Source organism: Schistocerca gregaria, chromosome 4, assembly GCF_023897955.1.
Source record: "Schistocerca gregaria isolate iqSchGreg1 chromosome 4, iqSchGreg1.2, whole genome shotgun sequence".
Lineage (NCBI taxonomy): Eukaryota > Metazoa > Arthropoda > Insecta > Orthoptera > Acrididae > Schistocerca > Schistocerca gregaria.
Window position 1 is genome coordinate 643,195,149 of NC_064923.1, and position 18,411 is coordinate 643,213,559.

At 46.1% G+C, this 18,411-nt stretch overlaps 1 protein-coding gene across 4 annotated transcripts in view; it reads right to left on the bottom strand.

The window, feature by feature from the left end:
- Positions 1-1,318: 1,318 nt before the first annotated feature.
- Positions 1,319-18,411, bottom strand: part of LOC126267066 (synaptic vesicle membrane protein VAT-1 homolog) — a 266,094-nt gene continuing 249,001 nt past the window's right edge. For all 4 annotated transcript variants that reach the window (XM_049971913.1, XM_049971914.1, XM_049971915.1 and 1 more), the window contains 6 exons: positions 13,340-13,414; positions 12,409-12,600; positions 12,115-12,325; positions 11,577-11,834; positions 1,867-2,111; positions 1,319-1,797 (listed from right to left, as the gene is read on the bottom strand). In XM_049971913.1, coding sequence (XP_049827870.1) covers positions 1,615-1,797; positions 1,867-2,111; positions 11,577-11,834; positions 12,115-12,325; positions 12,409-12,600; positions 13,340-13,414 — 1,164 coding nt within the window. In that variant the 3' untranslated portion in view covers positions 1,319-1,614. The remainder of the gene's footprint in view (positions 1,798-1,866; positions 2,112-11,576; positions 11,835-12,114; positions 12,326-12,408; positions 12,601-13,339; positions 13,415-18,411) is intronic.

The window sequence follows — 18,411 nt, forward strand, 5'->3', positions numbered from 1 at the left end:
AGATCGATTCATGTTGACGCTCAGCTACAAAGGCGTCGCAAGTGACCTAGGGATAGGAATTAAAATGGGCACTTAGTCAGCTAAAGTGCAGACTTAAGTTCACAAGACCATGAACTTTGAAATTTTGCGTGTGTGGTAGTTATGTGAAATATTTACAAGTACCGTTTATGTATACTACATATGATGTAGTGTGGTAAGTACTCTGGTAAATCTTTATGACATCAGAGAGAGAGAGAGAGAGAGAGAGAGAGAGAGAGAGAGAGAGAGAGAGAGAGAGAGAGAGAGAGAGAGAGAGAGAGGAGGGAGGGAGAGGGAGGGAGAGGGAGGGAGAGTTTCTACGTGACGGATGGGTAATGCCCCTAGAAAACTTAAAAACACGACTGTGGGGAAAGAAATTTAAGAGTAACACACATTCAATCATAAATTTTAGAATTTACATAACCTACCGTTACACTCGAAACTGTGAATAAATTCTCCTGACGCCGTGTGTTACGCGTAAGAAACATATCTGGTGCAGTACATTTATTATTTGCATTGTTGTATTTAGAAGCAGACATTTACAGTGGATGTCTTGGCACACCCTGAACCGTATGCCAAGTAAGAAACATGTATTTCGTCGAAGAAATACTATCAGATTCAAATGGGAACGTAGGACTCTACGCAATATTAAATTATATCTTCAGGTGTAGTTACGAATGGACCACCGCAGTAAATTCGCTTTAAGAACGAACGTCATGCGCTTTCTCGTCGCAACGTCAAACATTTTCTTACCACTTGCCGCTGGCCATCCGTTCCGTTGCTCCGCAACCTGGCTGTATAAGCAAAGACAAGAACCGATAGCTCCCATTGGAACATGGGTAAACTATCGAACAAACGGGTCACACTTCTTTCAGACTACTGCATTTATTCGGCACCACGTCCTCTATGTCCGAACAAGATTCAAAATACGATTACATTCTCTAAGATCAGGTAAAATAGTTTTCTGGTATCGTCCTGTAACATTTGAAACACTGAGGCTGTCAGTGAAGTATAATCAAGGAATAGGCCTAACCACTTCGTTTGGAACCTACAATTCCCGCATTGTCCTGCCTAGAATGTATCAGTTCCAACGTTTGTTCCTACTGAACCAGCCATATGTCACTGTACTGCGTGAACTAAGTAACTGATCATGTGTAGCTAATTAAAACACGTCTTCGGGTAGATTTTTCTCTTACGCTGAAGGCGATATAATTGTATGCAAGGTTAAGCAGCAGGGAAAGAAAATGCAGGTACTGAAGAAAACGTTACGGTGGATTTGGAAATTTTCAATTAAACTATCTCGCATTAACAATATTTTATTATGCTGTTAGCAATGCGTGCATGAACCAAAAATGGAATAAGTGTTCAAACCTTACAGGACAGTAATGACTGTAGCGATAACTTCGTTAGAGCCTCACCAAATATACTGTCTACAGGAACGCGGGAAGTTTAATTTTAATACACGCAGTGCTGTGAAATACATTCAAGCGTTTAGAGTTTGTCCGATTTATTGATGGCCAGGATCACTTTCGGCAGGTGGTTGACAACGTTGCCCTTCTGTGATTTGCTGCTTGTTCGGCCACACCGGCACCATCTTCACGTTTCGTCTAGCCCCGTCTTCTCGTCTTTGCATTCTGGACGCCCGAGGTAACCCGTGAGTGTGAATGCCGCACCTGAGGCGGGAACTGGTGCGTCCCATACATCGGTCTTCTTATCAACTGCGAGGAGCACTTTACCGCAGTTCTCTCTCTCGCTGAGTTGCGCGAGTCCGTCAACAACCTGCACAAAAAAAGAGTTTCAGACAGAGTCTGCAATTTTTCACCGACGTCTGGTCGCAAAGCAACTTACCCTTTCAAAAGGTTGAATGGAATGAACGCAAGGTGTTATCTTTCCATAGGAATGCATCTCAAATATTCGGTCAAGTACAAATTGTATCTTCTTTGGATAAGTTTGTAGCAACCTGCCGACATTTATACCTACCATGGTGTGGTTCTTCTTTATCATTTCTACAGTTCTTACCAGCTTGCTGTCCCATGTCGGCCGAATCAATCCCCATGCCGCAGCTTTTGGATACAGAGCCGAACTGTTGGTGCCTGAAACAATTACACCGCTTTCTTAATCTTAATTTACTGGCTACAAGACATCTACATACGTTTCGTCTAACATACTTCTTTTTTATCTTTTGATGGTTCTCCTTTCTCTGATTCTCATGGTTAATGACACTAATGCCTATTTGATTGAATTATTTATGTTATTTAATGATGACCACTTTGCTATTCAACCTTCGTCAGATACTAGCCATCATCGTTATTTTTCCAATACGGTTATTAACTTGTCACGTTATTCTAGCACGTTTAACGATTCTTGTAATCTTACGTTGGATGCCTAGTGCTATTATTCACGTTAATTCTACGCAAGAGAGAGAGATAATATGTAGGACTAATGTTTGCATTACATTCACTCTACTGTTTTTGTTCTTTATGTTAGGTGACAGAAGTGCTTATTTTAAGGTTGCATGTCGTATTGTTCGATCGTATTATCTTTCATTATAACCTGAATATTTTACTGCATTATTGTTTTGATTTACTTATATGCATTAATATTTATCATCTGTTTTGTTCATGTAATACTGTTTGCGACATGTAATACTGTTTGCGACATCCTGTTATGTCTTTATCTGCTGTATTGTAACTTCATTGCATAGGACTGAAGCTGAAGTTAATGGAACTTTGAAACATCAGAGCAACAGCTGTTGGTACAGTACTATTACAGTGTATCGACCAACCGCAGTCCCGCGCTCCTCAACACAGAATTTACTGATTTGAGAATGTGAAAATTTTAGGTAACGATGTTGCTGCTATGCTTGCTCGCGCCTTATTTATGAGTTTGTGAAAGGCTAATTTTCGGTGCTTCCTCTTTATTAGTTCGGATCAGCTATTTCGATTGTTGAGTAAGCAAAATTATCTGTTCGTATAGCTTTCTTTTAATTAATATTATGGCAGAAAAGTATTTTTTTTTAAAAAAAATATGAAGTTATTTATTTGTAAATATGTTTTCAAGTGTCAAGGAATTACCATTATCCCCAATATAGGTTTTGAACGCAGATCTCTTGTACATCATTCAGTAAATGCAAATCTTCCACGGTCTCGACACGAAAACTGTGTTTGTAATTGTGTTTTGCCGCATTGCACTTCGCGGAATACAGTGGCCAAAAGGAAAGGCTAACCTAATGTGCTTAGCATAACTGCAAGTCCTTGCACTGCACTTGTGCAAGGCCTTCTTTCTTTCGTCTGCTGCTGTGCTGCATTTCTGATGTTCACCACTATAGAGCAGAACCAAGTTTCCGTTGCTACAGGTAAGCCGTGCAAATCTGTTAGGGCCAGCTGAATATTACCAGCTAGGACACAGTTAAATCATTTACAGTCATCGCGCGGCAAAACCATCGGTAGGATCAGTTTCAGTAAAGTTCAGTTCGAACTTTATTGTCAAACTTATTCTTACAGAGGATTATTCTTACAGAGGACTGTTACATTCGCACTTGTCGTTTAATGTTTAGAACCTTATTTAATCAGTTTGTGTAGATAAATTTACTGCGAACTTCTATAGAAGCAGTCTAGACATTTACTCCTTTAAAGTTCGACTCTTAATTTTATGAAGAATTTTTACTCTGTTAGCTGTTTGAGTTGGAACTGCAAGCCACGTGCTACGACGTCACGCATGGTAGCACTGTTCACTGCACTGCACGGTACAGAATCTCTGTGTAGAGCTTATTTAAGATACGGTTTTACGTTTGCTAATTTTTTGGCAAAAGTTAATTACAATACAGTTTTACCCTTTTAGACATTCAGTTATTCTTTATCGTATACCGTTTACATAGTTACACTACTTCCATTATTCAAGATAATAATACAGACACACGTGAAGTTAAGAACAGGATACCTGTATAGTCCATTTGCAGTTCATAAAGACAACGACAAACCCAACAAGTTACGAAATATGAGTCCACAAACGAGCCATTTTCAATTCAGTAGCGACCAGTCTTCGCTGACTTAATTCAATTTAAAGTTCGTTATGTTTTACTCTGTGGGCACAAGAAACGGACCGCGGTGTTAATGTTTACAGACCCCGACAATCCACCAGGTGGTCAATGAGGCCAAAAAGCCCTACCTTACAGAGATGAATTGAAACTAACATATCAGGTGCTTTGGTGTCATCTGCTAGTGCCAATGGTAGCATGTAACACCTCACCGCAGCCAAATTAGAGCAGTCTATGAATAAATGGACCACTTTGAGGTGGGCTCTGCATCGGCTATGGAGGGGATCCTCATGTCAGAGAATGTGGCCATGGGTCAGCCAAGTGTGGGTGATGTGAAGACGACAGGGGACGGTTGATTCCATGTGAGAAGCGCGTAGCGAACACTGCCACATGGTTGTGGTCTCCTTAGTTGTCCTCAGTTTGGAGAGATCAGGACAGACTATTCTGAGTTCTAGACTTCCAGCAGTCTGTGTCATATAAGCGACTGGAGGTCCGATTCTGGGACCCTCATATCCAGAACCAGCCAACTGGTCAGCAAATTCATTTTCCAAAATCTCAAATGACTAGGGAGTCCAAATGAAAACGACTGGCTGCCCAGCTTGATGGATGTCATAGACGAGATCCTGAATAGCCCTAATCAGAGGATGAGGAGAGTAGCTTTAGTTTAGAGCCTGAAGGCCACGAAGAGTGTCACTATAGATCAGGATACTCTGGCCAGTGCAAAAACAAACAAGGCTAAGGACTAATTTAATGGCCACCAATTCAGCAGTGAGAACACTGCAGACATTTGGCAGATAGTGGAGTTTACTGCACAATGCATATGTGTATCCAAAACCTGTTCATCCATCGACTGTTGAGCCATCATTGAGTACTTCTGAACCCAGAAGTATGGGTGGCAAAAACTCGCGTGGTTAATGCCATATTTTGGCCCAAAGGATAATTAGTGACAAACCTGAGAATGGGCCACAAGGTATGGTGGGCGGGGGGGGGGGGGGCACATGATATTATATTGCTGACGAGAGGCGACAGTGGAGGAAATTGAAGTTCTGGACAGACACTGGAGGTGTGCAGCAATTGTGAGCCCCAGTCCAAGTCGCTATTGTTGAAGGTGGAGCTACGTTCCAGGGAAAAGGTCATGGTAGTCGGGATGTTCAGGAAAGCTAATGATGCGTTTAGCACAATTCAGCAGCCATTGTTGGTACTCCAGCCTCTACTAATAGAATGTTTACATGGCTGCTTCAGAGGACTCCTTTTGCAAGTCAGACTCCACAATGATAAATGAGGTTCAGAATCAGCAGTGCTGACCGTGATGTGAACTATTTCCAACAAATTAAAGAATCAGTGCTTCATAGATCTGCAAAAAGGTAGTCTTCTGAGGCAGTTAGTGTTCCTGAGCCAACAAAGTTAAACGCAATGTCCTCAGTAATTTCGCTTAAGTTGGAGAGAGTGGACAAGCTTTGTTAGCCAATGATCTGAGACCAATCCCAAAAAGCGGTTTATCTCTTATATAAGTAATTGATTATCTAGCCAAAGCTTCGGATGTGAATGGCCAGTACAACAGCGACAGAAGTGCATGACACGACTCTTGGCGACAATAAAGGTAAAATTCGTGATCATGTAAGTAGAGCGATACCGAAGATCCCACAGTCACTGCTAGACAATTGAAGGCCACCAGAAAGAGGGGGCAGTCTGTATAGAGCCCCACAGGACCAATTTCTCTTGGGTATGGGGGGAGGGTACTAGAACATGCAATATGTGGTGTGAAAGGAAGGTCTTGAAAATTGAGACTGGACCCAGAGGCCCAACTCATGTAGTGAGCAAGGTTGTGGTGACTCCATGTCATGTCCTAGGCCTTCTGTAGGTCGAAAAAGATAGTGTTGAGTTTCTGATGACGTTCTTAGTCAGTCATGGTGGTAGACTCCAGGTGAATCAGATTATCAGTAGTGGAGCACCCTGTGCAAAAACCGTCCTGAGATGAAGCAAAGAGAGCTCAAGACTCAAGACTCAAGGAACCAACCCAGGTTTGCTCGCCATGTGTTCAAGCAACTTACAGTGCCAGTAAGGCTGACTGGGCGACAACTGTCCATCTTTAATAGGTTCTTACCCAGTTTCAGTACCGAAACTATCGCACTTTCTCGCCACTGAGATGGGATCTCACCATGTTCCAGATGCAACTGATCTGGCAAGGATGTAACGCTGAGAATCTACTGAGAAATGTTTCAGCATTTGGTTGTGGATGCGGTCTGCCCCTGGGGTCTTGGAGCAATGCGCTAAGGCACTGGAGCGTTCCCTTTCACTGAACAGGGCATTACATGGCTCCAGGTGGTGGGTAGACGACGAAAAGTCCATGTGCTCCATCTACTGTTTAATGAGCTGAAAGGCTGGGTGATGGCTCTTGGAAGGAGATGTTTGAGCATAATGCTCAGAAAAATGTTCAGCTACAGTGTCTATATCAATATAAACTGCACCATCTAAGGAAAAACTTGGTGCACTTGCAGGGGAGTGAAGCCTTAGTGGCATCTGATCTTAGCCCATATCTGTGATGGAGAGGTACATGATCCAATGGTGGAAACAGTGTTCGAAGTACTCTTGCCTTATTTGTTTTTTTTTTTAGGTAACAGCTGCAGACAGAGCCATTTGAAGGCAGTGAGGTGCTTCAATGGCCAAGCTGGCCACCAGGACCCTGGAAATGAGGGTCACAGAACTGGACCTCAAGTCATTTGTATGCCTTAGATAGCTGGAAGTATAGCACTCAGAATAGTCTGCCTTGACTTTTCCAAGCACACTAAGGACAACTAAGGAGACCATGACCATGTGGCAGTATTCCCTGCATGCTTCTCACAGGGAATCAACTGTCCTCTGTTGTCTTCACATCAACCACCCTTGGCTTCTGATTATGGTGTTGGGGATTCCACCAGCCATCTCTAATGGCCACAGCAGACTCTGTAGGCTGCCAGGACACAGTCATCCAATGGGGCACGGTGGGTCCTGAGGAAGAGGGGTTTTCTTTGTTGGCTGCTGGAAAATATGGCTGCCATTGTATGCTTAACAGTCTTGTGATGGGGAGCTAAGGACGACAAAAGAATTGAACCCATTCCAGTCAGGGTGAGCATCCTGGGGAGCAATTGTGAGGGAGGTACAGGGAAATCAGGATGTGGTCACAACCACACACGTCATTGTCGACCCTCCAGTGCATATATGGTTTAAGATCAGGGCTGCACAACGAGCTCTCAATGGCCAAATAAGTTTTGTGTAACACACTTAAGTGCCTGGGCCATCAGAGTTTTAGAGGCAAAGATCAAGCCAAGGAAGTAAAGTTTCAATATCTTTACCAGGGCAGTAATCATAGTACACAACACAAAACATTATGGACTTTGAAGTCGCTCAAGACTAGGACAGGAGGGGGATGCTGAGAGTAATGCAGACAGCACATCCTGGGACACATCATCAGGAGGGAGATCAACATTCCAGATGGTAAAATACTGAAGTGCTCTAATAAGAACAGCCACAGCCTCCAAACCTGTATCAAGTGGCACAAGGTCACTGTATACAGAGTCCAGCACATACATACAAGCTCCACTATCAAGTCTGTATGATTCTTAAAGTAACTACTTCAGCAGCCACAAAGGGCATGGTCTTTACTTCCAGCAAACCACATATCCTGGATGACAGCAAGTAATGCAGTGCATGTGTTCAAAAGCTGCCATACCTCAGCCAGGTGGTGGAAAAATCCTTTACAGTTCCACTGGAGGATCCAGTTGTCTGAATGCTGTGGAGACATGAAGCCAACAGGGTGGGAGGCAGGTTAGGACCCAGGCTCATGTGCTGCCACCAGTTGAGGCGTCAGGGGATCCTCTTACTTCTGCAGCACAATGCCTGGGGAGATCTGCTGCCTCGGGGACTGCCAGTATCTCCACCTTGGGTATGGAAAGGAGTACATGCAGAGTCCAGTGATGTGGAGGTCACTGGAGTTTCCTTCATCTTGGAGAAATTTTCTTGTCCTCCTTGTCCTTCTCCTTCTCCTTAGCAGATGAGGCCTGGGAACGTGACCCTGAATTGGTTTCAGGGACAGAGGAAGAATGAGATGCCGTTCTTTCAGACACTGGCTGGTGTCTGGATGTGAACGAGCAGGAACCATGGAATGGAGAGCTCCAAGGAACCTCTTCCTAGCTGGGGAAGTTGGAGGAGGATGACATGCCTCTAGCTGGGGGGGGGGAGCCAGTGATCCTCAAGTGTATATAGTGGAAGCACCCATGAGTGCCGGAGGGGGGAGGGGGCATGGGGGGGAGGGGGCATGGGGGGAGGGGGCATGGGGGGGAGGGGGCATGGGGGGGAGGGGGCATGGGGGGGGAGGGGGCATGGGGGGGAGGGGGCATGGGGGGGAGGGGGCATGGGGGGGAGGGGGCATGGGGGGAGGGGGCATGGGGGGGAGGGGGCATGGGGGGGAGGGGGCATGGGGGGGAGGGGGCATGGGGGGGAGGGGGCATGGGGGGGAGGGGGCATGGGGGGAGGGGCTTGGGGGGAGGGGCATGGGGGGAGGGGCATGGGGGGAGGGGAATGGGGGGAGGGGCATGGGGGAGGCGGGAGGGGGGAGGGGGGAGGGGGGAGGGGGGAGGCGGGAGGGGGGAGGGGGGAGGCGGGAGGCGGGAGGGGGGAGGCGGGAGGGGGGAGGCGGGAGGCGGGAGGGGGGAGAAGGGGCAGCTCTGAGGGCTCACTGTAAGAGGCTCAACAGAGCAAACCATTGTCTAAAGAGAGGGAGATGACATTGCAGCTGTAGTGTAAGATTGTGCCTTTTGTACGGGGTTAAGATGCTCATAATTTTTCTCGCCTCCAGGTATGTGAACTTGTCCAGGGTCTTATGGATTTCCATCTCACACTTAAAAATTGAGGAATCTGGTGAGCAGGGAGTGTGAAGTTCGCCACAGTTTACACAGGTGGGGGTGGGGTGGGGGGAGGGGTTAAATGCACAAGGAATGTTCATGTGCATTTGACACCCACAATCCCTACAGACAGAAATGGCTGTGCAATGGGGAGATGTACATATCAACTTGATATACATGAATCTTCTCATACAAGGAGGAGCACAGGGATTCAAATGACACTGGTAGACCTTCCCCTTTATCTTCTCAGGTAACTTATCACACTCAAAACCCAAGCTGAAGGGCCAGGTAGCAACTCAGTTTTCCCTTGGTCCCCTATGGACACTACAGATGAAATGCACATCCCATCACTCCAAATTAGGTCACAGCCAATCGTCAGATTGCAAAAGAAGATCAGAGGGAAAGATAATGCCGGGACCATATTGAGAGTCTTGTGGAGAGTGACAGTCATGCCACCCAAATTTTCATGGAAGACCAGTACTTCTGACTGAGCAGAAGATGACAGTTTAGTCAGAAGGGAACTGTTCATCACCTGAGAGCTGATTCCACTCCCTGTATTTGTCTTCAAAGTGTCCCTCGAAAAATAAAGGCCAAAAAGCTGCCCTTCAATCCTGGTACCTACCAGGAATTGTGGACGGATTTTGCTCCTTGTCACCTAGTCCTGCATTCCTCCAATGGCATGGCATGGCAAGAGAAGGGAATGCATTGGGGCCATATTTTGTTGCATAACATGAGGCCTTTCCATTTGAATCGACTACTGGGTCCATGCGACCATCAGCAGGAGGAAGAGTCAGTCGCTTCATGTGAGAATTATCCGCCATGATAGCACCAACTCCAAACAGGGGCTCTTCCCAGGGGGGGCACCCAGGTGAAGCAACGAATATCCGGTTAGTAATCCATTCGCAGGAGTCCCCATGCCTCTGTCATGATGGGCACATACTCCATGGCATACATGGGGAGTGGGAAACACAAGCAACCTCCACAATGGAATGGCTATTTCCTGGGTTTTGGGTGTATTACAGCGACAGGAAGGAAGGGTTACAAATCGCTCTGAGCACTATGGTACTTAACATCTATGGTCATCAGTCCCCTAGAACTTAGAACTAATTAAACCTATCTAACCTAAGGACAGCACACAACACCCAGTCGTCACAAGGCAGAGAAAATCCCAGACCCCGCTGGGAATCGAACCCGGGAACCTGGGTGTTGGAAGGAAGGGTGTCAGGATGGAGGGACACAGAGGTGATGCACACACCACAGTGAACAACTTTCCCTGCACAACACACGCTTCTGTAAAATCTGGCAGCTCAAACCCAATGATGTGGGCCACATAATGGTTAATGGAAGGTTGAGATAGTGCCGAGAGTGAAACTAAAAAGGACCATCCGACAATGTCAGAGGAGGTAAGATACAGCCGAGTGCCGGTTTGCAGCACAGGAAGTAGTGCTGGAAAGACTGGAGCCCCTTGTTGGCCAAGCATGTACTCATCAAAGACTAAACCACTGGGGGGGGGGGGGGGGCAATGGGAGGGAGAGGAGGAGGAGGAGAGAATATTTGGGTGCTGGTAACTTCGTCGCTGAGCACCGCTAAGATGTTCACTCTAGGATAAAGAGGTTGACGAAGAAGAGGAATTAGTGGCGGACCGCATCGAACCAAGAGATTGATAAAGAAAGTTACTCGTTTTTGATGCGTCGAAAACGCATCCCGTGCTCATGAGCCGGATCAGCATTCTTTCTCATTCAATGTGTGGTTGGAGGGAACTAGGTGACAGCCTCATTTGGCCACACATTCTTTCAAGAAAACTTTTTGCACGAGGGAACATTCGGTTTCTGTGGAGGGGTCTTCCATGACCGCTCGAGAATGCTCACAATGCGCAACGTTGGTGCATACCGCACATGCACAATAGAGCACCATCACATTTTGATGCTTTTGTAAGGAGATGTATAACGTGTCAATACAATCCGAGATGGAAGAGAAGAGCAGGGTCTGTACCTTGACCTGTAAGATCTGCTGACCACACTGTATCTTTTATTTTTCTGTGCGTCGTCATCTCAAAACGGAAGTGTAGAGCACTCCCGTTAATACGGCTGAAACGGAACAGGAATCTTTGCGTGATGGCTGCAGTATTGCATCCACATGCGAAAACTACACGTGGAATACCTTCTTCAACAGGCAGAAATCTACAATAAATCGGAACGTGAAAGGTGCTGAAGTGGGATCACATTTCGTGTTAAGAGAGGCCATTTGTGACGTTTGAGCTCCAACTGGGTCGGGTCGTAATCAAAACGTTTACATTTCGAATACATTTGAGCTAACTAGAACAGTATTTTGTAGTGACGTCAATGACGGGTAGTAGGCCTAACCACACGTTTGCATTTACCTCAGCACACGACTCATTTCTCATTTACAGACAAAAGTTAACTGGAACGGTTTTGCTTCCGCTATCATATAATTTCACCCCTGTCAGTTTCTCCACAAATTGTGATAGATGCAATACAAAAGGATAATTGAACATAGCTTCAGATACAGTTATTAATACGTAAATGGCTTTTTTGCCTCGTGTGATCCTTTGAGTTTTTCTTCTTTTTTTTTAAGAAAAAAGAAAAAACTACTGCGTTGTCCATTGTTCGTCGAGATCTTACCTATTGTAATCAGCCTTCCAGAAGGTGTAAGCATTCTGAAATCTTGATCGAAATGTTTTCCTCCTCCGCTATTAATAACAAGGTCTACACCTTTAGGATAAGCTTCCAATACTGCGTCCACGTACTTATCCTCATGTCGATAGAGACGGTCCGCACCCAGAGACAGTAATTTTTTGTGCTTTGACTCCGAAGCTGTTCCAAAGATTTTAACACCAGGTACTGTTCTTGCAAGTTTAATCACAGCGGTGCCAACGCCACCTGCAACAAAAAACGCTTCGTGCTCCTGTAATGCAACTTACCAGTCGGCGTATCCTTCAGTAGGTCAGAACTAGAAAAAGTACGAAAGAGGGGGGGGGGGGAGAGAGAGAGAGAGAGAGAGAGAGAGAGAGAGAGAGAGAGAGAGAGAGAGAGAGAGAGAGAGGGGGGGGGGGGGAATTACCTTTTCACTGTCTTTGGTTATGGTGACCTAATCGTAACTTCAATGTTAGTGTATAACATAGTTAATTGTAGGCAACAATGCTCTTCTTAATAACCATACCTCCAATGGAATCCATGAAAATGGTGTTTGTCCTCTTGGGGCAGCCAAACTCAAACAGACAGAGATGAGCCACTACGAAGTTAAGACCGAGGCTGACTGCCGTTCTGAGGCTCATCGCGTCCGGGACCACGAAGCAGGACGCCTGTGGCACGTGGACGATGTGGCGGAAGAGACCGCCCTGCATTCTCAAGCACAGGACCCGTTGTCCCACCTGCAGTAGAGTTTTACTACAAGCTTGCTCATTTCCCTCAGTTTACACGTTTGTAAATACTCTATAAATCTTGACACTCATACCTGGAGGTCTCTTACGCCATTACCCACTCCCGTTACGACACCGCAGCACTCACTGCCCATAATCACAGGGAATATGTCATTCCTCATAATTCCCAAGCGCAAGTAATTATCCGTAAAACTCAAACCACAATAATAAACCTCTACTTCGACATGGCTGTCTGGAATACTATTCTCAATTGGTGTGTCCTCAACCTGGAAGTTAATTATAAAATAAGCTTATGTATGTCGTAGAACGTTGAAGGTTTATTGTCACATTGTGTGTATCCTCAGTGAAAACACTACTTGGTATCCTGAAACCAAGAGGTTTCTGATCTGTTGACTCCAGAGAATATGTTACAATCGTTACGTTTTTGCAGTCAGTGCTATTAAGTGGTTCACTCTTCTATTTGTTGCATCTAAGGGAAAATATAGAAGTCTTGACAATAATACTCAGAATATACTGACTTAATCTATTCAAGAAAACCATGCGTTCATTTCTTTTACATCACAGGTTTACTATTACCGGAAAATATTCAAAAGCGGTAAAAGGATAGATTTTCCACTGCTGGCCGTAGGAGGCTGTAAGTTTTAAAATCTGGTCATCAGCGTTGCATCTTTGAAGAAGAAGTCATTTACGTGACGTTCCTTAAGGACTGCTGCAGCCATAACAGCCCACGCCATTGTTGTATCAGTACTCAGTAATCGGTGATGGAGAATATTTAGCAGAAAAGAAAACAAACAGTATAAGTAACTTATATTGCAGAGGAAAATAACACTTCCAAATTTTGCTGATTAACCTGATATTAGCTAGATAAATTTGAAAATTTTTCGCGTGAGAAGGATTCTAATCCCATGCAACATTTCTAGCATCATAAGACGACTGTGTGACTACCAAAAATGTTGTACTTTATATTACATCTAAATGATATGTGTTTTATGATACTGCACTTGCCTTAATGCCTTCCATTTTTCCATGTTTGTGTAATGTAACTGACTGGACCATACGAGTTGATTCACTGGCCTCAATCTGAAAATTACATACCAGTTAATGAATATAAAGGTTACCTGAATTTTCCGTAAAAAGGAATCTTGTTTCTTACGGTTTAGTTGGGTTCCAAAGATCAGCTCGACTTTGAAAGAGCCGAACACTTTTAACTGATGTCTGCTTTATAGATCTACTTATGTCAAGAAAAAATACGTAAGTAAATTTTTTAAATGTAATGTACGTGCCAGATATTAAAGACGAATTTACATATACTAATTTTATACAGGAATTGTTATAACTGCTGTAAACTGATTGTAGAAGTCTTCTTGAAAAGCGTTCATCTACCCTGTGGAACAACGTAAAATACGTTGTGGACAAGGTATTAAAAGTATTCTGTTTGAAGACAAATTTTCCACAATTTCTAATAAAAGAGAGTTGTAAGGAAGCACAACACATTGTCTGCGAATGTATTTCCTAATTCCATATTTCTTATGCGCTCCACCTAATGTTTCGTCTTTAATAACATACCATAATGTATTGCTGTAGTCCATAAGTTGAGTATAAGAAAAATTTTGTATTTATTTCGTTAGTGAAACATCATGGAAGTAAACGTAGCATGCACTGCAACGCATGTGGTTAAAGGAAGTCAAATTCTATACATTGCTTCAGCGAAGTTCATGAAAGTTGAAAATTTTGTTAGGTTTTTATCCACTGTACGATTACGAACGAGTACACTGGTACTATTACTTGCGCTGCCGTTACTGAGCTGTCCCTGTAGCAGCTCCGTTTGTCATTAGCGTTATGCTTGCCAATGCGACAGGAGAACTTTACATGTTGTAGACCTCTGTAGCAGGATTTCCCATACTGTTTCGCGGAACACTGCTGTTCCCCGGGAAGTCAATACGGGCTCCGCAAAAAACCATTATTAACATGGCGTTTCCTTTTTTTCGGTATTTTGCTGCTACTATTTTTTTAAATTTATTACTGCTTCTGTGTCATTAGTTATGACTTAAAACTGACGTATTAACCGAATAAAAAAGTTTTCCTCATTTCTTCATATTTTATCAGCCTTCCAAATAGACAAGATACTACATCAGAGTACCTGGATTCCCAACATGTTCCATCAAAGTTTGGAAACCTCTGTTCTAGAGAGTAAGTATATTATACGTACCACCTTTGCCGTGGTAGTTGTTACTGTTACGTCTAAGGGACTGGACTTTCGTTACTATAGAGGGAACCATAAAAAACGAGTAATCGTAGGACATTGAACCTCACTCTTGTGAAAACGTGTGGAAGAGAACTAACGAATAAAGCATTTAAGGAAACATTTTAAATTCCACATCAAAGAGTAACATTTGTTAATTACGTACCGTATTTATGTTCCAGGTTACAAGGGTTGTCCTATGTAACAACCGTCTAGAGTCATGGCAGCCTGTAACCGCGCTGGAGACTGATCTATTAGTGCTAAAATCTTCTCAGTTGTGTTGTTGGTTACCTCCCTCGCTATGCTCGCCTTACAACTCGAACGTGTGTTAAGCCTCTCCTTGTCCTTCAAATAAAATCACAGCCAGATATCACTCTTGTTCAAATCTCATGACCTTCGTGGCCACACTATTTTGAATGGTCGACCAATGATTTAGTTTGGTTGGTTTGTGGGAGTTAAAGGGACCAGACTGCTACGGTCATCGGTCCCTTTTTCCAAATACTAAAAACACCCACAGAGAATAAAAACAATCAACAGACGATAAGACAGACGACACAGAACAAGACAAACGTAGACAAAGACCAGACAAGACGAACTAAAATCACACAGAGTGTGACGGTGGTTGGCCGACCATACAAACAAGAAGGTAAAAGCCAACCATCGAGAAACACATGAAAAAAAAAAGACAAATCGTAGGCCAGAGGCCAGAATCAACACAAAAACTCACACACTTACATTAAGCGATAAAATCCCCCTGCCCGAATAAAACGCAGAATTATGTCCGCTATGGAAGAGTCGTCAGATAAAAGCGCAGAGAGCGTATCAGGCAGCGCAAAAGTCTGCCTGAGCACAGTTAAAAGGGCGCACTCCAACAGAATATGGACCACCGTCAAGGACGCCCCACAACGACAAAGAAGGGGATCCTCACGACACAGTAAATAACTGTGCGTGAGTCGGGTGTGGCCAATGCAGAGCCGACAAAGGACGACTGAGTCCCTGCGGTTGGCTCGCATGGATGACCGCCAGACAGTAGTCGTCTCCTTGATACGGCGGAGTTTGTTTGGCACGGGCAGGTTGCGCCAATCAGTGTCCCATAAATCGAAAACTTTGCGGCGTAATAGTGCCCGCAAATCAGTTGCCGGGAGGCCAATCTCCAGAGATGGTGCACTAGTGATCTCTTTCGCCAGGCGGTCAACAGTTTCATTTCCGGGTATCCCAACATGGCCCGGGGTCCAAACGAAGACTACAGATCTGCCGCAACGGGCAAGAGTATGCAGGGACTCCTGGATAGCCATCACCAGACGAGAACGAGGGAAACACTGGTCGAGAGCTCGTAAACCGCTCAGGGAATCGCTACAGATAACGAAGGACTCACCTGATCAGGAGAGGATATACTCTAGGGCACGAAAGATGGCGACCAGCTCAACAGTGTAAACACTGCAGCCAGCCGGCAACGAACGTTGTTCAGAATGGTCCCCTAGAGTTAGTGCATAACCGACACGACCAGCAACCATCGAACCGTCGGTATAGACAACGCCAGAGCCCTGATACGTGGCCAGGATGGAATAAAAGCGGCGTCGGAAGGCCACCGGAGGGACTGAGTGCTTCGGGCCCTATGCCAAGTCGAGCCGAAGGCAAGGGCGAGGCACAAACCATGGGGGTGTACGCAGAGGGGCCCGGAAAGGAGGTGGTACAGGGAAACACTCAAGCCCATAGAGAAGCTGTTTGACGCGTACGGCGATCGGACAACCCGATCGGGGCCGACGTTCTGGCAGACGGACGACTGATTGCGGGAGCAGGACACGATAATTTGGATGCCCGGGCAAACTAAAAACATGGGCAGCATAAGCAGCCAGTAATTTTTGGCGTAACAGCAGTGGAGGGACACTTGCCTCCACAAGTATGCTGTCCACAGGGCTGGTCCGGAAGGCACCAGTGGCAAGGCGTATCCCGCTGAGGAGGATTGGGTCCAGCAGCCGCAACGCAGATGGGGACGCTGAGCCATAAGCCAGACTCCCATAGTCCAGACGGGACTGGATCAACGCCTGGTAAAGTCGTACGAGAGTAGATCGGTCGGCGCCCCACCTGGTGTGGCTCAGGCATCGCAGAGCATTTAGATGCCGCCAACACGCCTGTTTAAGGTGCCGAATATGAGGCAGCCAAGTCAACCGGGCATCAAAAACCACCCCCAAAAACCTATGTGACTCCACCACTGTAAGAAGCTCGCCGTCGAGATAAAGCCGCGGCTCCGGGTGAACAGTGCGTCGCCGGCAGAAATGCATAACGCAGGTCTTCGCTGCCGAAAACTGAAAACCATGCGCTACAGCCCAAGACTGCGCCTTGCGGATTGCGCCCTGTAGCTGACGTTCAGTAGCTGCAATGCCAATAGAGCTGTAGGAAAGGCAGAAGTCGTCAGCATACAGGGAAGCGGAGACAGAATTTCCCACGGCTGCAGCGAGCCCGTTAATGGCTATTAAAAACAGACAGACACTTAGAACAGAACCCTGTGGCACACCGTTCTCCTGGACTTGGGAGGAACTATATGAGGCCGCGACGTGCACGCGGAAGGTACGATACGACAGAAAACTGCGGATATAGATCGGCAGAGGTCCCTGAAGGCCCCATCCATTAAGCGTAGAAAGGATGTGATGACGCCATGTCGTATCATACGCCTTCCGCATATCGAAAAAGACAGCGACCAGATGCTGACGGCCGGTAAAGGCAGTACAGATGGTCGACTCCAGGCTCACCAGATTGTCGGCGGCGGAGCGGCCTTTACGGAACCCACCCTGAGACAGAGCCAGAAGGCCCCGAGACTCCAACACCCAATTCAAGCGCCGGCTCACCATCCGTTCAAGCAACTCGCAAAGAACGTTGGTGAGGCTAATGGGACGGTAGCTGTCCACCTCCAAAGGGTTCTTCCCCGGTTTCAGAATGGGGACAACAAGACTTTCTCGCCATTGCGACGGAAACTCACCCTCGACCCAAATGCGGTTGTAAAGGTCGAGAAGGCGTCGCTGGCAGTCCACTGAAAGGTGTTTCAGCATCTGAGAGTGGATGCTATCTGGCCCAGGAGCGGTATCAGGACAAGCGGCGAGGAAACTGCGGAATTCCCACTCACTGAATGGAACATTGTACAATTCAGGATGGTGGGTGCGGAAAGAAAGACTCCGACGTTCTATCCGCTCTTTAATGGAGCGGAAGCCCAAGGGGTAGTTGGCAGAAGCGGAATTCAGAGCAAAGTGCTCTGCCAAGCGGTTTGCAATGACGTCGGAGTCAATACAAACTGCTCCATTCAGTGAGAGCGCAGGGACGCTGACAGGGGTCCGATAGCCATAGAGGCGGCGAATCTTGGCCCAGACCTGCGATGGAGGGACATGGAGGCCAATGGTGGACACATACCACTCCCAGCACTCCTGCTTGCGTTGGCGGATAATGCGGCGGGCTCGCACACGCAGCCGTTTGAAGGCGATAAGGTGTTCGATTGAGGGATGTCGCTTGGAACGCTGGAGCGCCCGCCGGCGAGCTTTAATCGCTTCAGTGATCTCAGGCGACCACCAAGGCACAGTCGGCGCCGAGGGGACCCAGAAGAACGGGGAATGGCAGATTCGGCGGCAGTAACGATGCCGGTGGTGACCGATTGAACCACTGCATCAATGTCATCGTTAGAGAGAGGCTCAATAGCGGCAGTGGAGGAGAACAAGTCCCAGTCAGCCTTATTCAGAGCCCATCTGCTAGGGCGCCCAGAAGACTGACGCTGTAGTAGTGACAGAAAGATCGGAAATTTGTCACTACCACAAAGGTCGTCATGCACTCTCCATTGGACAAACGGTAA